Consider the following 22615-nt stretch of genomic DNA (forward strand, 5'->3'; position numbering starts at 1 on the left):
CCAGGAAGCAGTTTCACAATTCTGCAATTTGCCATTTGCCTTACGGGCAGAAGTCGAGGCAGAAAACAAAAGGCTGGAAAGCAAAAGAATCATCATAACAGTCCAGTTTGTGGAATGGACCACACCAGTCATTCTGATTGTGAAGGCTGACATGTCAGTTTGCCTTTGCAGGGATTTTAAACAAATTGTAAACCACTTTTCACAGTTGAATGAACACCCATTCCCTTGCATAGCGGATTTATACACAAAGCTGGCAGGGGGACTGTCCTTCACAAAGCTGGACCTGACCTACGCATACTTCTAATTGCAGTTAGATGAGGATTCCTGGAAGTATGTAACAATACCCATAAGGGTTTATACCTATAAGCAAGACTAGCATTTGGGCTTTCGTCAGCCTGTGCAATTTTTCAGTGGATCATTTTACCCCAGGTCGCCACTTATCCAGATGATGTACTACAATAACAGTGAAGACCAATAAGGAGCCCTTAGAGAGCTTAGACATAGTCCTTAAACATTTTTCCCAAGTGAGCAAATGCCATAGGAGTGAAAAATGTGTGTTTCAGGCATCCCAAATGACCGATTTGAGCCATAATGTCAACAGGACTGGGTTGCACATGTTGGAAGATAAAGTGAGGCTGATCAAAGATGCCCTGGTTACCACGTCTGTTACCGGAGCTTAGGACTTTCCTTCATGTGGTGAATTATTCCAGAAAGTTTATACAAAACCTGGCCTCCATCCTTGTACCTTTGCACCATCTCTTAAAAATGGGTCAGCCTTGGCAATCAAGACATAGCTGTTTCTTCACTTGCGTGAAAGTTATCATCCTCTAAAGGTGTTGACAATGAGACCTGGTATTGACGTACGCAATACCTCCTCATCAGCATCAGGGTAATATTTGCTCATCAGTGGAGCTAATGGAGAGGAACACCCAATAGTGTATGCATCCAGGACTCTGGGCTAGTGCAGAGTGTAAATACATTTAGATAGAGAAGGAAAGTTTGGCAGTCTTATTGATGGTCAGGAAGTTACATCAATGCTTTTTCAAATGTAAATGTGTAATAGTAACAGATCACAAACCCCAACTATGTCTACTTAAAGAGGACAAGACAGTGCTGCCCATAGCTTCAGGCCAAATTCAGCAGCGGACTCTAATAATAAACGCCCTTGGTTTCCAAGTTGGAACACCATCCGGGAGGCCAAGTAGCAAATGCGGATGCATTGAGCTGCTTTCTGCTGGCAGACACACCACCGGTGCTATTGCCACTGGAAGAGTCTGTAATGGTTTTAAATTTTCTGGACACACTTCTAGTCACAGTTGACAATATCAGATTTTGGACAAGTCCTGGCAAAACTAATGGCAGTGATGCTGGAAAAGCGCAGCAGGTCAGGCAGCATCCGAGGATGCTGTCTGACCTGCTGTGCCTTTCCAGCACCACAATCTTGACTCTGATCTCCAGCATCTGCAGTCCTCACTTTCTCCTAATAGTGGTGATGAGCCATTCCAACCAGAATTGACACATTTTTGGACCCAGAGAGACCAGATCACATTACAGGACAGCATATTATTAAGGAGAGCAAGGGTGATTATCCTGAGCAAAGGTCACTGCCAGATACAGGCTCAACTCCACCAGGATCATCCATGGGTTTCCAAAATGAAGACACTGATGAGAAGTTATGTCTGTTGGCCAGGATAGGATGCAAAAATAACTGCATTGGTGGAGCAATGCTCAGAGTGCCAACAAAGACAAAAGTTATCACCAGCAACTCTACCATATTGGTGGGAATGGCCAGCTAAACCCTAGACTCAGTTACACATTGACTATGCAGTTCCTTTCATGGACTCATGTTCTTAGTCATTATGGATGTCCATTCAAAATGGCTGGACGTGCATAGAGTTCATTCATCAAACACAATGACGACGATAGAAATATTGCGCATATCTTTCGCAATACATAGACTCCCAGAAGTGTTGGCCACAGATAATGGGCCATTGTCTACCAGCAGGGAGTTTAAGCATTTCTGGTATTCAACAAATAAGGACTGCTCCATACCATTCATCATCCAATGGTCTGGTAGAAAGAGCTGTCCAAACTTTGAAGGCAGACTTAAAGAAACAGACTACAGCTTCACTGGATACCAAAGTGTCCTGGTTATTGCTTGATTACAGGATCATCTTTCATGCAACTACAGCAGAATTGCCCCTGGGGAGAAGACTCCACACAGATTAAACTCGACCTTCCCAGGCCTTGAGGATAGGGAGGGTGTGGTGGTGGTGGTGGTTGTGGAAAGGCATCAGGAACACGAATGTTGGATGCAAGACTCTGCTAAGCGGCAGTTTACTTCAGGGGATGAAGTTTGGTGTAAGAACTGCGGAAATGGCCCTGCTTGGATAAGAGGTATGGTTGATGTGAAGTCAGAGTCGAGGAGTTTGGTGCTGGAAAAGCACAGCCAGTCAGGCAGCAAGAGAGTCGACATTTCGAGCATAAACCCTTCATCAGGAATGAGGGGGTTGCCCAAGGAGCTTGAGGGATAAATGGGAGGGGGCTGGAGCTGGGGGAAGGTAGCTGAGAATGCAGTAGGGAGCTGAAGGTGGGGGTGAAGGTGATAGGTAGGAGAGGAGGGTGGAAAAATGAGGTGGACAGTTCAAGAGGTCAGTATGAGTTGGAAAGTTGGATCTGGGATAAGGTGGGGAAGGGGAAATGAGGAAACTGGTGAAATCCACACTGATAGCTTCCTACCACTAGGGATACATTCCCCTCCCCATTCCTATCTGTGTTGTGCAAAGACTATTCCCTTCGCAACTCCCTTGTTAGGTCCATGCCCCCCAACCAACTCACACCCCACTCCTGGCACCTTCCCCTCCCACCGCAAGAAGTGCAAAACCTGCACCCACAACTCCCCTCTCATCTCAATCCATGGCCCAAAAGGATCATTCCACATCCAACAGAGATTTACTTGTACATCCACACACATCTACTGTGTCTGTTGCTCTCAACGTGTTCTCCTCGACAATGGGGAGACAGGACACCAAATCGTGGATTATTTCAGAGAATATCTCTGGGACACACTCACTAAGCAATTCCACAGCCCTGTGGCCAAACACTCCACAAGGACATGCAAGTCCTAGGCCTCCTCCACCACTAAACTCTAGCCACCCAATGCCTGGAGGAAGAATACATCATCTTCCACCTTGGGACCATCCAACCACACGGGATCAATGTGGATTTCACCAGTTTCCTCATCTCCCCTCCCCCCACCTTATCCCAGATCCAACCTTCCAACTCAGCACAACCTTCTTGACCTGTCCTACCTGTCCACTTTCTTCCCCACGTATCCACTCCATCCTCCGCTCCTACCTATCAACTTCAACCCCACCTTCATCTACCTATCACACTCCCAGCTACCTACCCCTCCCAGCCCCACAACCCTCCCATTTAACTCTCAGCCCCAGTGAGCCACCCCGGCATTCCTGATGAAGAGCTTATGCTCGAAATGTCGACTATCTTGCTCCTCAGATGCTGCCTGACTGGCTGCACTTTTCTGCACCAAACACTTGCCCGATGTGAGGTCAGGTTCAGTGACATTTGAAGATGCAAAGGTCCTGAACAAGCACATGGACCATATGAAAGCTGCAAACCTGCAAACGGTGCAGGAGCAAACTGTGCCCATCCTCGACAGCCCTTCTGACTTTTCCAGAACCTATTGGTTCTCCCTCTCTACCAAGCGTTGTTGATGCCTTGGAATCAGAGATGTGTACAGCGGATGTTGCTGCCTCGACATCCTTGCTGCCTGAAGAGGAGAATGCATTTCTTCTGAGATGTTCCGGCCCAAGAGGCGACCTTCTACACAAGATATGCTGCCCGTAACAAAGGCAGAGTTGGAGGAACCTGGCCTGGAGGTGCTACAAGAAAGAAAAACCGGCTCGGACTCAGAGGGGTGGGTGTAGTGAGCATAACAAAGTTAGCCAGGTGGACTTCATACTTCATAGAATATGAGTTCCCCGATTGGGGCTGTTAATTGGTTGAATCAGGGAGCCTTGGCTGACAGATAAAAAAAGAAGTGTCAGATATCTTGTTCACTCCGAGAGCTGGCTCTGAGGGAGCTGGTTCAGTGTCAAAGACTGTACATGTGTAAATAAAGGGTGACTTGATGATGGGATACCGGCCTCTGTGGAGTCAGTCCAACTTACCTTCAGTCACTCAAATAGCCAATACAATTACTGTTTGTGTCCTATTATTGGGCCAGTTTCTGATCCATCTCATTACATTTCCTTAAATTCCATGTGCTTTAACCTTCTCAATCAGTCTCCCTGTGAGACCCTGTCAAAAGCTTTGCTAAAGTCCATATAAACTACATCAATCAAACATCCCCCATCCACACACCTGATCACATATTTGAAAAATTCTAACAAATTTGTTAGGCATGACTTTCCTCTGACAAAGCCATACTGACTGTCCCTATTTTACCCATGCTTTCCAAGTGGATATTAACTCTTTCCTTCAGAATTTTCTCTGATAATTTCACTACGACTGAACTAGTCTGCAATTTCCTGGTTCATCTCCACCACCCTTCTTGAAAAGTAACCATTCTCCAGTCCTCTGGCATTTCCCCCATGGAATTAAAGATTTGTGTCACAGCCCCTGCAATTTCCTGTCTTTCCTGTGATGCAATTAATCCGAGCCAGGGAATTTGTTCAACAGAGCCTTCAATACCTTGCCATTTCCTATATTAAAATGTAAAAGTTTCTCACAATCCCCTTTCCTGAATTCTGTTTTCCATTTCCCAGAATGAAGACCAAAGAGAAGGATTCATTTAACACCTTTTTAATATGCTGTGGCTTTACACACAGGTTGTCACTTTGGTCCCTAATGGATCCTACTCTTTCCCTGCTTAACATCTTGCCTTTAATGGTTTATAAGGCCCATAATCCACAAATGAAAAATCAAAAAACATTTCGTGTTTCCAATTATCAGTTGAATCTCAGGCAGTATTGCCAATTGCTAATAACGTACAAGTACCTGTTCTCTGCTAGTTCTTGCCCCAGGGTTGCTGCTCCTTCCCAGACTGCCATTAGGTGTCGTACCACAACTACTGATCACCATTAGCTGCTTTTCAGCCCTGTCTGCTCTGTCCAGAAGTTCCTCTATAAATTGCTGCAGGCGAACTTTTGCATTTGCTTCACGTGCTGCTGTCTCTTGTAAGAACTGATCAATCTGTGACACTTCCCTGCAAAAATCAATAGGGGAAAGAAGTATATTGAATCACAAAACCAAGCAAATGATTCCAATTATTAGCAAGTTCTATTGATGAGCATGCAAACACGTCAATGATAGCTCTACATTTTTCTCTTCTAACTGAACTTTAAATATATTCAATGGTGAATTGACAGCTGATAGTTAGATATTAGGTCATCGTCATAGTATCACTAACTCATTAGAGAAAGATAACAATACAACATTTAAAAGGCATCTGGATGGATGCATGAATACAGGTAGTTCTCCTATAATGCAATGTTGCATTCTTGTGCAACATGGCATTGTTGAAAAATCGCGATTTAGAAATAGCGCTTAAAATGTTGGCAATGTAATTGCATGACAGCCAACACATTTTAAAGGTTCATGTTTTGGAAACTGTACCCCAATTCGTCAATCGTACTACAGCGAATTCGCATTAACAAAATGTGTCTTGTAGCAGAATGGCCTGGAGGAAGGGCTTAGAGGGATATGGGCCAAATGCTGGGAAATGGGACTAGATCAATTTAGGTTTACCTGGTCAGCACAGATGAGTTGGGCCTAAGGATCTGTTTCCATGCTATATAATTCTATGACTCTATGACTGGTGGTGGTTTCACATGAGGGTTATCACACCACGTGAGGGGAAGGGAGAGATTGAGGAGGGATCTCAGGTAACCTCAATCAGTGTGGGAATTGAATCAGTGCTGTTGGTGTCACTCTGTTTTGCAAACCAGCCAACTGCAATGCAGCATGATGCCAACAACATGGATTCAAATCCCGCACCAGCTGAGATTATCATGAATTATCTCCTTACTCTGCCCACCTCGCCTGAGGTATCATTTGTCAAAAAGCGTGGTGCTGAAAAAGCACAGCCAGTCAGACAGCATCCGAGGAGCAAGAGAGTCAACATTTCAAGGATAAGCTCTTCAACAGGAATTTGGTGAGATGGGGTGTGCGGGGAACAAGGGGACTGAGAGATAAATGGGAGTGGAGTGGGCCTGGGGAAAGGTAGCTGAGAATGCAACAGGTAGATCAACGTGGGGGTGATAGAGATAGCGACTGTCAAGAAGCTGTGGCTGTCAAGACCCTAAGAATCTTATATGTTTGAATAAGGTCTAGTCTCCAATGAATCCAACCTACTCAACCTCTCTTCATTAAAAAAATCCCTCCATACTCTGGATCAAACTAGTGAACTCTATCAAGTAGATAAGGGAGCCAAGACTATTCAGCTGTGGTCCAACTAGTACTTTGTATAGTTTAAACAAGACTTCCCTATTTTTATTGACAATGTTAAAAATCACACAACCCACCCTCCAATCCTGGCACTTTCCCCTGCCACCGCAGGAACTGTAAAACCTGCGCCCACACCTCCTCCCTCACCTCTATCCAAGGCTCTAAAAGGAGCCTTCCACATCCATTAAAGTTTTACTTGCACATCCACTAATATCATTTATTGTATCCGTTGCTCCCGATGCGGTCTCCTCTACATTGGAGAGACTGGGCGCCTCCTAGCAGAGCGCTTTAGGGAACATCTCCGGGACACCCGCACCAATCAACCACACCGCCCCGTGGCCCAACATTTCAACTCCCCCTCCCACTCTGCCGAGGACATGGAGGTCCTGGGCCTCCTTCACCGCCGCTCCCTCACCACCAGACGCCTGGAGGAAGAACGCCTCATCTTCCGCCTCGGAACACGTCAACCCCAGGGCATCAATGTGGACTTCAACACTTTCCTCATTTCCCCTTCTCCCACCTCACCCTAGTTCCAAACTTCCAGCTCAGTAACTGTCCCCATGACTTGTCCGACCTGCCTATCTTCTTTTCCACCTATCCACTCCACCCTCTCCTCCCTGACCTATCACCTTCATCCCCTCCCCTACTCACCCATTGTACTTTATGCTACTTTCTCCCCACCCCCACCCTCCTCTAGCTTATCTCTCCACGCTTCAGGCTCACTGCCTTTATTCCTGATGAAGGGCATTTGCCCAAAACGTCGATTTCGAAGCTACTTGGATGCTGCCTGAACTTCTGTGCTCTTCCAGCACCACTAATCCAGAATCTGGTTTCCAGCATCTGCAGTGATTGTTTTTACCAGGTCATAGTCCAACAGGTTTCATTAGAATCTGAGAATGCAACTTTGAAAAAAAGGTTAGTGATTTACACATGAAAGGAGTGAAACTATCATGATATTCGAACAGATGAAAGACTCAGCAGACAATCAAGGTATTTTTCAATGGATAATTCAGTTACATCACACTGTAAACTTTTGCTATAAATTCTGTGCCTGACAACTGTGCCCTCTACAACCACCTGGATGAAGGAGCGGCACTCCGAAAGCTAGTGCTTTAAATTAAACCTGTCGGACTATAACCTGGTTTTGTGTGATTTTTAACTTTGTACACCCCAGTCCAATACCGGCATCTCCAAATCACGACTTTTATCGACAATAGTTGTTCAGCTAAAGTTTGAGACAAATTTCTTAAAGAAACTATACATCTTGAAAAATCTCCTGACTTCTCATTTAGTTTGAGGAACTCATAGAAACATAGAATCCCTACAGCTCGGAAGCAGGCCATTTGGCCCATCGAATCCAAGCCGACTCTCCGAACAGTATCACACCCAGACTCCAACCTCCCCACTTGTGCCTGTAATCCTCCATTTCCTCCGGCTAATCCACCTAGCCTGCATATCCCTAGATACTTAGCATGCGGTACCGATGTGTACCTTGACTTCTGGTTGCTCTCCCTCTTCCTTAAGAATCCTGTAGACTCGATCTGAGACACCCCTGACTGTGTCTTGCTGGTGACCACAGAATCTCCTGTCTGTCCCTCTCATGATTGAATCTCCTGTCACTAGGGCAATTTAGCATGGCCAATTCACCGAACCAGAACATCTTTGGATTGTGGGAGGAATTTGGAGCATCTGGAGGAAACCGACACAGGCACTGGTAGAATGTGCAAAGTCCACACAGATATTGCCCAAGGATGGAATCCAGGTTCCTGGCGTAAGACAGCAGCGCTAACCACTGAGCCACCCTTTCCTTTTGTACTATGTTTATTTCAAATATTGATGATGTTGTTTCCAAATTAGTCAGTCCCAAAATCCCAGTTAATCATTAACCATCTAGGATGGTGTGGTGTTATATGAACCTTCCTTTCATTTCATTTAAGAACTACTTAGATGAGTACTTGAAATGCCATTGCACATAAGGCTGGGGGCTAATGCTGGAAAATGTGATAAGAATCAATAAATGTCTGGTGACCAGCATGGACGTGCTAGACCAGAGAGCCTTTTTCCTCCTTTAAAAACTCTATGCCTCTAACAGCATCGTGGGTCTACTTACAAACACATGGACTGCAGTGGTTCAAGAGTTAACTCTATACTACCTTTTCAAAAGCATGTAGGGGTAGGCAATAGATGCTAGGCTAGCCAGTGATACCCACATCTTAGAAGCATACCATTTCAGATACTGTTGGGGGGGCACAACCTAAGAAGGCAAAGCCACAGCGGCCAGATTTCTGGCACTGAGCCTGGCTCGATAACTGAGAAGGGAAGGGGGAAGAATAGGAGAGCAGTAGTGACAGGAGATTCAATCATGAGAGGGTCAGACAGGAGATTCTGTGGTCACCAGCAAGACACCAGATGCCAAAGTCAGGAATGTCTCAGACTGAGTCTTAAGGAAGAGGGAGAGCAGCCAGAAGTCGAGGTACACATCAGTACCAATGACCTAGGTAAGGAAATGGAAGAGGACCTGAAAAGAGAACATAGGGAGTTATGTGGAAGCTAGAAGGCAGGACAAGCAGAGTAGTAATCTCAGGATTGCTACCAGTGCCACATGCTAGTGAGGCTAGGAATAGGGAGCCAGTGCAGATGAACACGTGGCTGCAGGGCTGCTGAGGGAGGGAGAGCTTCATATATGTGGATCACTGGGATAGGTCGAGAGAAGGTGGGACCTGTACAAGGACAGTTTGCACCTGAACAGGAGGGGCAGCAATATCCTGGGTGGGAAGTTTGCTAGAACTCCTTGGGAGGGTTTAAACTAGATTGGCAGGGGGATGGGAACCTGAACTACAGATCAAATGATGGAGTAAATAGTGAGCAACCAGATACAGCAATGCAGAGTGTCTGTGAGGAGGGACAGGCACTCGATAGGACAAAGGTGCAGTCAGTGTGATGGGTTGAAGTATGTTTATTCTAATGCAATAGTATCGGAATAAGGGTGATGAACTCAGAGCATGGATCAGTACTTGGAACAATGGTGTTGTGGCCATTACGAAGACTTGAATATCACAGGAGCAGGAATAATTGTTGGAAGTTCCAGGGTTTAGATGTTTCAAAAGGAATTGGGGGGGAGGTAAAAGAGGTGGAGGAGTGGCATTGCTAATCAGGGATAGTATCACAGTTGCAGAAAGAGAGAGATTGTTGAGGAGGGTTTGTCTACTGAGTCAGTATGGGTGGAAGTCAGAAATCAGAAAGGAGCAGTCACTTTATTGGGAGCTTTCTACAAGTGCCCCAACAGCAACAGAGACATGGAGGAGCAGATAGGGAGACATACTTTGGAAAGGTACAGAAGTAACAGGGCTATTGTCATGGGTGACTTTAACTTCCCTAATATGATTGGAACTTACTTAGTTCAAATAGTTTGGATGGAGCAATTTTTGTCAGGTATGTCCAGGAAGCGTTCCTGACGCAATATAGATAGGACAACTAGAGGGGAGGCCATATTGAATTTGGTGCTTGGCAATGAACCGTGCCAGGTGCTCTCGATGGGAGAGCATTTCGGTGATAATTAACATAACTCCCTGACCTTTACTATACTCATTGATTCCTGAAGAAGGGCTCATGCCCAAAACGTCGATTCTCCTGTTCCTTGGATGCTGCCTGACCTGCTGCGCTTTTCCAGCAACACATTTTCAGCTCTGATCTCCAGCATCTGCAGTCCTCACTTTCTCCTATACTCATTGAGAGGGATAGGAGTAGATGGCATGGGAAAGTACTTACTTCGGGGAGGGGGAATTACAATGCTATTAGGCAGGAACTGTTCAGCATAAATTGGGAACAGATGTTCTCAGGGGAATGCGTGACAGAAATGCGGAGGTTGTTTAGGGAGCACTTGCTGATCATGCTGAATAGGTTTGACCCACTGAGACAAGGAAGGGATGGGAGGGTAAAAGAACCTTGGATGACGAGGGATATGGAACATCTGGTCAAGAGAAAGAAGGAAGCTTACTTAAGGTTGAGGAGAAAACAGACTGATGTGCCAGAACAGGTTGATGTTAGGAAGGAGGATGTGCTGAGAAATTTAAAAAACATAAGGATAGATATACACCCTGGCCAGATGGGATATAGAGCTGAAAATGTGTTGCTGGAAAAGCGCAGCAGGTCAGGCAGCATCCAAGGAGCAGGAGAATCGATGTTTCGGGCATGAGCCCTTCTTCAGGAATTTAATCCTGGAGCGTAGGGGAATGAAGGTGAGGCCTCTGTTGAGGACTGATCTTTCATCCTCAGAGAGGGCTCATGCCCGAAACGTCGATTCTCCTGTTCCTTGGATGCTGCCTGACCTGCTGCGCTTTTCCAGCAACACATTTTCAGCTCTGATCTCCAGCATCTGCAGGCCTCACTTTCTCCCAGACGGGATATACCCTAGGTTACTGCAGGAAGCCAGGTAAGAGATTACCACATCTTTAGCAATGATCTTTGCCTCCTCACTGTCCAGTGGAGTAGTACCAGATGATTGGAGGGTGGCAAACTTCACTCCCTTGTTCAACCTGATTTGGAGATGCTGGTGTTGGATTAGGGTGTACAAAGTTAAAAATCACACAACACCATATAGTCCAACAGGTTTATTTGGAAGCACTAGCTTTCGGAATGCTGATGAAGGAGCAGCACTCTGAAAGCTAGTGCTTCCAATTAAACCTGTTGGACTATTCCCTTGTTCAAGACAGGGAATAGAGGTAGGCCTGGGAATTACAGACCAGTCAGTCTTATGTCAGTAGTGCGCAAAGTGTTGGAGAGGATTCTGAGAGACAGGATATATGATTACATGGAAAACGATAGTTTGATTAGAGATAGCATGTGAGGGGCAGGTTACGTCTCACAAACCTTACTGAATTCTTTTGAGGTGTGACAAAACACATTGAAGAAGTAGAGAAGTGGATGTAGTGTATATTGATTTTAGCAAGACATTTGATAAGGTTCCCCATGGTAGGCTCATTCAGAAAGTAAGGAAGCATGGGATATAGAGAAATCTGGCTGCTGGATGCAGAATTGACTGGCCCATTGAAGACAGAGGATGGTGATAGAGCCGGGAGCTCAGTGACAGGTAGTATTCTGCAGGGATTAGTTCAGCTCTTTTTATAAACGACTTGGATAAGGAAATGGAAGGGTGGGTTAGCAAGTTTGCTGATGACATGACGGTTGGTGGTGTTGTGGATAGTGTGGAGGGCTGTTGTAGGTTGCAACAAGACATTGAAGAGATGCAGAACTGGGTGATAAGTGACAGGTGGAGTTCAACCTGAAAAAGTGTGAAGTCATTCACTTTCAAAGGTCGAATCTGAAAGCAGAATACATGGGTTAAAGGTAAGATTCTTGGCAGTTTGGAGGAACAGAGGGATCTTAGTGTCCATGTCCATAGGTCTCTCAAAGTTGCCACTCAGGCTCGTGGGGTTGTTAAGAAGATATATGGTGTGTTGGCTTTCATTACATAGAACATAGAACAATAGTTCGCAGTACAGGCCCTTTGGCCCTCAATATTGCACTGACCTGTGAAATCGATCTGAAGCCCATCTAACCTATACATTTCCATTATGATCCATATATTTAGATGAGATTCGATTCTTTTTTTTTAGATTAGATTACTTTTTTTTAGATTAGATTACTTACAGTGTGGAAACAGGCCCTTCGGCCCAACAAGTCCACACCGCACCGCCGAAGCGTAACCCATTCATACCCTACATCTACGTTTACCCCTTACCTAACATTACGGGCAATTTAGCATGGCCAATTTACCTGACCTGCACATCTTTGGACTGTGGGAGGAAACCGGAGCACCCGGAGGAAACCCACGCAGACACGGGGAGAACGTGCAAACTCCACACAGTCAGTCGCCTGAGGCGGGAATTGAACCCGGGTCTCAGGCGCTGTGATGCAGCAGTGCTAACCACTGTGCCACCGTGCCGCCCACGATTCGATTCCCTACAGTGTGGAAACAGGCCCTTTGGCCCAACCAGTCCACACTGACCCTCTGAAGAGTAACCCAGACCCATTTCCCTCTGACTAATGCACCTAACACTGCAGGCAATTTAGCATGTCCAATTCACCTAACCCACATATCTTTGGACTGTGGGAGGAAACTGGAGCACCCAGAGGAAACCCACGCAGACATGGGGAGAATGTGTAAACTCCACACAGACAGTCACCCGAGGCTGGAATCGAACCTGGGACCTTGGTGCTGTGAGGCAGCAGTGCTAACCACTGAGCCACCGTGCCACCCAATTTATCTAATGACCATTTAAATGCCATTAAATTTGGTGAGTCTACTACTGTTGCAGCAGGACATTCCCTACTACTACCACTCTGAGTAAAGGACCTACCTCTGACATCTGCCCTATGTCTATAACCCCTCAATTTAAAGCTGTGCCCCCTTGTGCTAGCCATCACCATCCGAGGAAATAGGCTCTCACTGTCCACCCTATTTAATCCTCTGATCATCTTGTACGTCTCTATTAAGTCACTTCTTAACTTTCTTCTCTCTAACGAAAACAGCCTCAAATCCCTCAGCCTTTCCTCGTAAGACCTTCCCTCCATACCAGGAAACATCCTAGTAAATCTCGTCTGCACCCCTTCCAATGCTTCTACATCCTTCCTATAATACAGTGACCAGACCTGTACACAATACTCCAAGTGCAGCCACACCAACTTTGTACAGCTGCATCACGGCTCCGAACCCAATCCCTCTACCAATAAAAGCTAACATGCTGTATGCCTTCTTAACAACCCAAGTCTCTCCTTACAGTTCAAACCTTCCAACCCTGGCAAAATCCTTGTAAATCTTTTCTGAACCCTTTCAAACTTCACAACATCCTTCCTATAGCAGGAAAACCAGAACCGTGTTCCAAGAGTGGCCTAAACAGGGGGATTGAGTTTAAGAGCCATGAGGTTATGCTGCAGCTCTTTCAAGCCCTGGTTAGACCATACTTGGAATACTGTGTTCAGTTCTGGTCACCTCATTATAGGAAGGACGTGGACGCTTTAGAGAGGGTGCAGAGGAGATTTAGCAGGATGCTACCTGGACTGGAGGGCATGTCTTATGAAGAAATGTTGAGGGAGTTAGGGGTTTTCTCACTGGAGCGAAGAAGGATGAGAGGTGACTTGATACAGATGTTCAAGATAATGATGCATAGATAGAGTTGATAGCCAGAGACTTTTCCCATGGCAGAATATCTGTTACAAGTACAGTGAGATACATTAGGGACATTTACATGACTCTTGGATAGGCACATGGACGATAGTACAATGAAGGGTATGTAGGTTAGTCTGATCTTAGAGTAGGACAAAAGGCCAGCACAACATCAAGGGCTGAAGGGCCTGTGCTGTATTGTTCTATGTTCTTTTTAAAATAAAAAAACTATTAACCAATTTTTGCGATTCTTTATAACATTCTGGACCACAACACATATACTTACTGTTGTTTCCTGGCAAGTTCTTGGTCCTTCTGCACCAAATCTTGTTTCAATGTGGCCAGCATCTCGACACTCACATCGACCTGGCGTGATAACTCGGAGGCCTTTTCTTCAAGGTCTTGCTTTTCTTGACTCAACTTCACACTTTCCTGTTTGGCTTTCTCCAACTCAGAACTCTTTTTCTCAAGTTCTGTCTGAAGTTTGTCTACTCGAGCTGTGATTTTCTGCTCCACTTCCTCTGACAGCTTCTCTAGACGTTCATTTAAGTCAAGCTTCTCAAGCGCTTGAATCTTTAATCGAGCCAGGCCTTCCTCATAAACAGCATCCACTGCTGCTGCAGCTAGAGCGGCCGGTGGAGCAGCAGATGTCACTGCCTTTCTCATGAGTATATCGTTAACTGGAACTTCAACCTCAGGGAAGTAACAGGTGGAACCAAGTGGTAAATCCTCCCCACACTGTAAGTCATACAAATATCTTTGTTCTTTACCCCTGAATGAGGTGCTTTCAAATATTTCTTTACAGGACGTAGGTATCAGAATGGACTTGTCAACTCCCGAAGACACAACACTGGCATCACAAACACTGTTGGACTTAGAAAGCACGTAAAGTGTCTCGTATGTGTGATTATATTCCAGATGGGCTCGCAACGAAGACAGACTTCGAAAACGCTTGTGTTCACCACATCTTGGACAGCGGTAGGGTAGGTCCAAAGAGGCCATTCCTCAAAAAACCCCACATGTACACTGAGTGTACTGTGCATGAACAGGATGGTTTCTCATACTGATCAATTCTGCTTAAGTATCTTCAAAGATAGAATACAAAGTGACAATGCAGACTGAAATTTATGTGATGTCATGGTGCAGACATTATAACTTCCCTTCAATTCAATTTGCCAGATCTTTCAAATTAACACATCTGAGTGTTATTTTATTGACGCTCAAAAGTCATTCAAATTTGTACCTGCTGGGAGAAAAAGAACATCTTACATAAATACTTAAGCAGCTGTCTTGAATTAACTTTGAAGTCTCAGGTACTCAACATATAAAATTCATACCAATCACAGATTGCATCATTCATAACTGCAGTTTAAATGAGCTAGCAGATATTAGGTCATTGTGGCTCAAACTGTATTAAATTTAAATAAAAGGAATTACAATGAAATGTAGATGGAGCTGGTTAGAGTGGACTGGGCAAATAGCTTGAGACAAGAAAAAACTGCTGATGCTGGAATCCAAAGTAGACAAGCAGGAGGCTGGAAGATCACAGCAAGCCAGGCAGATCCAGGAGGTGGAGAAGTCAACATTTCAGTACACTTTTAAACATTGTCTTCTCCACCTGCTGATGCTGCTTGGCTTGCTGTGTTCTTCCAGCCTCCTCCTGGGGAAATAGCTTAGCACGAATGGCAGTAAGCAAGCAGTGGTAGACATTTAAAGAGGTAATAGACAATAGACAATAGGTGCAGGAGTAGGCCATTCTGCCCTTCGAGCCTGCACCACCATTTAATATGATCATGGCTGATCATTCCTAATCAGTATCCTCTTCCTGCCTTATCTCCATAACCCTTGATTCCACTATCCTTGAGAGCTCTATCCAACCCTTTCTTAAATGAATCCAGAGACTGGGCCTCCACAGCCCTCTGGGGCAGAGCATTCCACACAGCCACCACTCTCTGGGTGAAGAAGTTTCTCCTCATGGGCTAAAAACAATGACTGCAGATTCTGGATTAGTGATGCTGGAAGAGCACAGCAGTTCAGGCAGCATCCAAGGAGCTTCGAAATCGACGTTTCGGGCAAAAGCCCTTCATCAGGAATAAAGGCAGTGAGCCTGAAGCGTGGAGAGACAAGCTAGAGGAGGGTGGGGGTGGGGAGAAAATAGCATAGAGTACAATGGGTGAGTGGGGGAGGGGATGAAGGTGATAGGTCAAGGAGGAGAGGGTGGAGTGGATAGGTGGAAAAGGAGATAGACAGGTAGGACAAGTCCAGACAAGTCATGGGGACAGTTACTGAGCTGGAAGTTTAGAACTAGGGTGAGGTGGGGGAAGGGGAAATGAGGAAACTGTTGAAGTCCACATTGATGCCCTGGGGTTGAAGTGTTCCGAGGCGGAAGATGAGGCGTTCTTCCTCCAGGCGTCGGATGGTGAGGGAGCGGAGGTGAAGGAGACCCAGGACCTCCATGTCCTCGGCAGAGTGGGAGGGGGAGTTGAAATGTTGGGCCATGGGGCGGTGTGGTTGATTAGTGCAAGTGTCCCGGAGATGTTCCCTAAAGCGCTCTGCTAGGAGGCGCCCAGTCTCCCCAATGTAGAGGAGACCGCATTGGGAGCAACGGATACAATAAATGATATTGGTGGATGTGCAAGTAAAACTTTGATGGATGTAGAAGGCTCCTTTAGGGCCTTGGATAGAGGTGAGGGAGGAGGTGTGGGCGCAGGTTTTACAGTTCCTGCGGTGTCTGTCCTAAATGGGCGACCCCGTTTTTTTAAGCTGTGTCCTCTGGTTCGGCACTCACCCATCAGCGGAAACATGTTTCCTGCCTCCAGAGTGTCCAATCCTTTAATAATCTTATATGTCTCAATCAGATCCCCTCGCAGTCTTCTAAACTCAAGGGTATACAAGCCCAGTTGCTCCAGTCTCAAGCCAGATGTGTATCCTCATCACATTTCACCCTGCCACCCAGCTTAGTATCATCAGAAAATTTGCTATTGTTATTACTAATACCATCTTCTATATCTTTAATATATATTGTAAAAAGCTGCGGTCCCAGCACTGATCCCTGTGGTTCCCCACTGGTCACTGCCTGCCATTCCGAAATGGAGCCGTTTATCACTACTCTTTGTTTCCTATCAGCCAACCAACTTTCAATCCAAGTTAGTACTTTGCCCCCAATACCATGCACCCTAATTTTGCTCACTAACCTCCTATGTGGGACTTCATCAAAAGCTTTCTGAAAGTCCAGGTACACTACATTTACTGGATCTCCCTCATCCATCTTCAGAGTTACATCCTCAAAAAATTCCAGAAGATTAGTCAAGCATGATTTCCCCTTCATATATCCATGCTGACTATGACCTATCCTGTTACTACTATCCAGATGTGTCGTACTTTCATCCTTTATAATTGACTCCAGCATCTTTCCCACCACTGAGGTCAGACTAACTGGTCTATAATTTCCTGCTTTCTCTCTCCCACCTTTCTAAAATAGTGGTACATCATTAGCCACCCTCCAATCCACAGGAACTGATTCCGAATCTATCAAACTCTGGAAAATAATCACTGACGCACCCACGATTTCTCGAGCCACCTCCTTTAGTACCCTGGGATGTAGACCATTAGGCCCTGGGGACTTATCAATCTTCAGACCTAACACTCTCTCCAACACCAATTCCTGGCAAATATAAATTCCCTTAAGTTCAGGTCCTTCAGCCACTGTTACCTCAGGGAGTTGCTTGTGTCTTCCCCAGTGATCACAGATCTGAAGTACCAATTCAATTCTTCTGCCATTTTTTTGTTCCCTGTAATATATTCCCCTGTTTCTGTCTTCAAAGGCCCAATTTTAGTCTTAACCATTTTTTTGCCTTTCACATACCTAAAAAAACTTTTACTATCCTCCTTTATATTTTGGCCAGTTTACCTTCATACCTCATTTTTGCTCTGCATATTTCCTTCTTAGTAATCCTCTGTTGTTCTTTAAAAGCTTCCCAGTCCTCCATTTTCCCACTTATCTTTGCTGTGTTATATTTTTTCTCTTTTAACTTTATATGTTTCTTAACTTTCCTCGTCAGCCACGGCCACCCATGCCTCCTCCTAGGATCTTTCTTCCTTTTTGGAATGAACTGATCCTGCATCCTCTGCATTATACCCAGAAATATCCTCCATTGTTCCTCCACTGTCATCCCTGCTAAAGTATAGCACCATTGAACTTTGGCCAGCTCCTCCCTCATAGCTCTATAGTTCCCTTTATTCAACAGAAATATTGTCACCTCCGATTGTACCCTCTCCCGCTCAAATTGCAGATTAAAGCTTATTGTATTATGGTCACTACTTCCCAATGGCTCCTTCACTTCGAGGTCCCTGATCAAATCCGGTTCATTGCACAACACCAGATCCAGAATTGCCTTCTCCCTGGTAGGCTCCAGCACAAGCTGTTCTAAGAATCCATCTCGGAGGCACTCCACAAACTCCCTTTCTTGGGGTCCAGTACCATCCTGATTCTCCCAGTCTACCTGCATGTTGAAATCCCCCATAACAACTGTAGTAACATCTTTGTGACGGGCCAATTTCAGCTCCTTATTCAATTTACACCCTACATCCAGACTACTGTTTGGGGGCCTGTAGATAACTCCCAAGAGGGTCTTTTTACCCTTAGAATTTCTCAGCTCTATCCATACTTACTCTACCTCCTCTGATTCTAGGTCCCCCCGCACAAGGGACTGAATATCATCCCTTACCAACATGACCACCCTACCCGCTCTGCCAGATAGCACATGTAGCCTTGAATATTCATTTCCCAGGCCCTGTCCACTTGAAGCCACGTCTCAGTTATCCCCATAATATCGTATCTGCCAATTTCCAAAAGAGCCTCAAGCTCATCCATCTTATTTCTAATGCTTTTTGCATTCATATATAGTATTTTTAATTTGTTACTGCCCTCACCCTTCCCATCAACTCCTATTTCACTCAACCTTATGGCATGATCCCATTTTGAGTTTTCTGCCTCATTGATACAGTTGTCTTTCTTGACTTCCCTTGTTCTAACTTTCCCTTCAATTTCCTTCTTAACCATCCAGTTTGTTCCCCCCCCCCCACCTGCTGCTTAGTTTAAACGTAGCTGTGTTGCAGGAGCAAACCTGCCTGCCAGAATGCTGGTCCCTAACCTATTAAGGTGCAAACCGTCTCTCTCTTGTAGAATTTATGCTTACCATAAAACATACCCCAGTTATCCAAGAATTTAAATCCTTGCTTCCTGCACCAGTTCCCCAGCCACACGTTCCAGTTCATTATCTCCCTGTTACTGGCCTCACCAGCCCGAGGAACTGGAAGCAAACCGAAGATAACCACCCTGGACGTCCTGCTTTTCAGCCTTCTTCCTAGTTCTCTGAAGTCCTGCTGCAGTACGTTCCTCCTCTTCTTCCCGACATCATTTGTGCCTACATGTCCCACCACCTCTGGCTCTTTACCTTCGTCCTTGAGGATTTCCTGCACTCTGTCTGTGACGTCTTTAACCCTGGCACCAGGAAGGCAACACACCATCCTTAAGTCCCACCTGCTACCACAAAAACCCCGGTCAGTTCCTCTCACTATGGAGTCCCCTATTACCACGGCTCTGTGCGATGTCCGACTCTTCCGCTGTCTCCACGCCAACGTTTGATTGACAGACCTGGCTGCCTCGCAGACTGGCAGTTTTTTGCAGCAGAGAATGGCGGGTGCTGGGCAGAAATGAAGTCGGAACGCAAAGCCAGTCAGGAAGGTAAGTGATTGTTATTTGAGTGAATGGCCTCCCTCCCACCCTCCCTCTTTAACCTAAATTAAAAGTCCACAGACTTGCCCCAAAAAGAGGGTACATGGACGTTCCTGTGGAGTGAAGAGTGAGGCTATAGCTCAGGAGTCTTTGACAAGGAGCTTGAGTGAAGTGATTACGCCACAGGTGAAGAGGGTGAAGACATGACTGCCAAGCTGGTTCAGTGTGCTACGTGCTTGATGTGGGAGGTCAACGACTCTGGTGTGTCTGGCTCATATAAGTGTGGAAAGTGTGTGCACGTTCAGCTACTGACAGAGCATATTGCAGCACTGATGAAAGAACTCGAGGACCTTAGACTTATCCGAGAGAATGAGATCTTTCTGGACAAGACCTTCAGCGAGGTTATTACACCGACCATACCAGAAGAGAGCAGACGATGAGGAAGGCAGAGAGGAGACAGGTGCAAGAGACCCTGGGGGGAAGTACCTGTCAGGAACAAGTTGAATCTGTTGGAAACAGGAGGAAAGATTCTAAGAGAGGAATAAACATGGAAAACTGAGGAAGTTAAAGGGAGAATTGTTGAAAGAAAAATCAGTTAAGGAGGCAGAAGTCAGCAAAAGCCTGAATACTGGGATAAATTCAGAATCCAGCAAAGGAGAATAATAAAAAGAGACAAAGTGGTGAAGAATATAAACATTGACAATAAGATTTTATTTAAATATATAAAAAAGCATGGACAGTGTAAAAGTGTAATGATGGGGATGTGTAGATCAGACATCAAGTGAGTTTGTCACACCAGAAGTAAGGACCACAAAGACAGGAAAGTATTGGCTGGCCACCAGAAAGACATGATTTGGAGGAGCTGGTGTTGGACTGGGATGTACAAAGTTAAAAATCACACAACACCAGGTTACAATCCAACAAGTTTACTTGGAAGCACTAGCTTTCACAGCGCTGCTCTTTCACCAGGATCAGCAGCATCAACCACTAGATGAAGGAGCAGCACTCTGGAAGCTCGTGCTTCCAAATAAACTGTTGGACTATTGAAGAACCAGAGGAAGGGGGTCAATAAACACTCACAATCGATCTGGTTCTTTAAGACTTCACCCTTTATTTCTTCATATGGCCAGGCACAGATCATCCAGAAACACAGACGTAACACACTTCCGTGTTCCTCAGAGGAGCTGTGCAAATGGCTTAAAACAAAGACATTTTTATACTTTTCTTAAAGAAAGGTACAGGCCATGATCGCATAGTACATTCAAACAATTACCAATCAATATGTGATATGACTTTATTTGACAGTTACTTGGTCCAGTGATATTTCCCGGGAGCTAGCTTTATTTTCCAATACTCAGGTCCTCATTTGCTCACTAATCAAGTCTTTGCACCTGCAGTTGAAGGTCAGTTAGGATGGTCAGTAATGTCTTATCCAGTCTGGTTATTCCTATGCTGGAAAGGAAGCATTATCTGCTAATCTCTATTGAAGCAGACCGTGGTTAACCAATTGTGCAGCTATAGCAGAATTAAAAGCCATTTAATGCAGCTTTTTGCAGAATTGTCAATTTGCAACCTAGAAGCCATTTTGTCATGCTACTTGCATCAAGAAACCATTTTATTGTCACCTAAGTTGTTAACAGCATATTAAGCAGTTGTTTCTGACAACCACTAGTTACCTCAGCCTGTAGTCAGGTTTCAGATCCTCATCTCCCCCCTTTGGTTATTCCATGGCCACACCATAGGATGGCAGGACTTAGCTTAAATCAGTCCAGTTGAATGGATGCTAGAGACTGCCATACTTCCTTCTCCTCCGAGGTAGGCAACCGCTCCTCCTCATCTTCATTTGGACAGAGAAGCAGCTATTTCTGAGGGGAACCTATGTTGTCAACGGAAGTTATTAGCTTGACAATAATACATTTAACAATAGCAATGCCAGTAAATAGACAAATTAAAATAATACCAATACATATGGCCAGATTTATCAACCAGTTTTACCATGAGCCAAAACCCCAATCTCCCCATGCAGTGCCTTCTGTCATTGATTTACGAAAGTGCGGATATTATCTACATGCTTGGTAATGTTCTTGATGAGGTCAGTAACCCCCATCATATACTTGCCCTTTACTATGGCGCAAACTCCACCCTTTTTGGTGAGTAGGTAGTCGAGGACATATCGGTTTTGCTGGGAAAATAGACGTAAGAGCATGTTCTTAACTCCTGCTAAGGCAGAGGCCATCTCATTACCCAAGAGGTTGAAACTGCTAATAGTTCCTGCAGATCATCCTAAGGAAAAGGTACTAAGAAATGTGTAGCCCAAGAATGGGATTTACTCTTGCCCAAAGCCTTAGCACCCCTCCAATGCTCACAGAATTCAGGTGAAACTGAATGTTTGGTAGGGAAACCCCAATCCCATTCCCAGGTAGTTGGACAAAGAACAGTAGTCGGAAAAAGTGTCCCTACTGCTCCAGCACGGGGAGTACCTATTTCATCAAGAACAAGGAAGTTGGTTGCTCTACCTTAACTGATAAAAAAAAAACCGAGTTTAGTATAGATAATGGAGGAGGCTTGCCAATAAGAAGCAGGCCTGTCTTTGTGATTCCCCCGGACATACGAGTAGTCCATGGCGACAAAGTATGGTCATCCTGGGCACTTACGGTGAAAGATATTCAATTAAAAAAGTGGATCTTTTGCTAAGAGATGCGGTTATTGGCCCAGACTGGTTTCTTCCATCCCACAATTAGTAAGATGGAGGTGCCACTAGAGGTCTCAGAGTGAAGGTGGGTGGCATTACCCATACCACAAAGAGCCTGAATACCAGCAATAAAATAGACACACTCCGCCAGTAGACATACGCATGAGATGTGAGGCTCCACAGGGGAGCATTTGACCAAGGCGCATGGAATAGTCCGAGTCACATTCACATAAGTGCACCCCCATCCTATACTGTCATAACAGTTGGAATAGGCTACGCTAAACATACTAGAGGAAGTTCACAAGCAACTAGCAGGTGGGATAAGTAATAGTCAAAAGAAACATTTTGTCCGGAAAACGCCTTCAAAATATTCCATACTCCGGTGCTGGGATTCGGGAGGGGGAAAGGGGTAAAGGAGTCCTTTGCTGATGTCATAGAGATGTACAGCACGAAAACAGACCCTTTGGTCCAACCATCCAAACCAACCGGTTTTCCCAACCCAATCTAGTCCCACCTGCCAGCACCCGGCCCATATCCCTCTAAACCCTTCCTA

General features: G+C 45.3%; 2 protein-coding genes across 12 annotated transcripts in view; both read right to left on the bottom strand.

Annotated features, from left to right (window-relative positions):
* The window catches only part of fbxo41 (F-box protein 41), a 548611-nt gene extending 533971 nt beyond the window's left edge, over positions 1-14640 (bottom strand). For all 10 annotated transcript variants that reach the window (XM_072578282.1, XM_072578275.1, XM_072578265.1 and 7 more), the window contains exons 1-2: positions 13920-14640; positions 5020-5227 (exon numbers count right to left, since the gene is read on the bottom strand). In XM_072578282.1, coding sequence (XP_072434383.1) covers positions 5020-5227; positions 13920-14635 — 924 coding nt within the window. In that variant the 5' untranslated portion in view covers positions 14636-14640. The remainder of the gene's footprint in view (positions 1-5019; positions 5228-13919) is intronic.
* A 111-nt stretch (positions 14641-14751) lies between these two features.
* Positions 14752-22615, bottom strand: part of LOC140481759 (uncharacterized) — a 30955-nt gene continuing 23091 nt past the window's right edge. The window contains exon 2 of one of the 2 annotated variants that reach the window (XM_072578294.1): positions 14752-14876. In XM_072578294.1, coding sequence (XP_072434395.1) covers positions 14854-14876 — 23 coding nt within the window. In that variant the 3' untranslated portion in view covers positions 14752-14853. Of the gene's footprint in view, positions 14877-19493; positions 19877-22615 lie in introns of those variants that run through there. The other variant, XM_072578306.1, reaches the window with a different exon arrangement.

Source organism: Chiloscyllium punctatum, chromosome 1, assembly GCF_047496795.1.
Source record: "Chiloscyllium punctatum isolate Juve2018m chromosome 1, sChiPun1.3, whole genome shotgun sequence".
Lineage (NCBI taxonomy): Eukaryota > Metazoa > Chordata > Chondrichthyes > Orectolobiformes > Hemiscylliidae > Chiloscyllium > Chiloscyllium punctatum.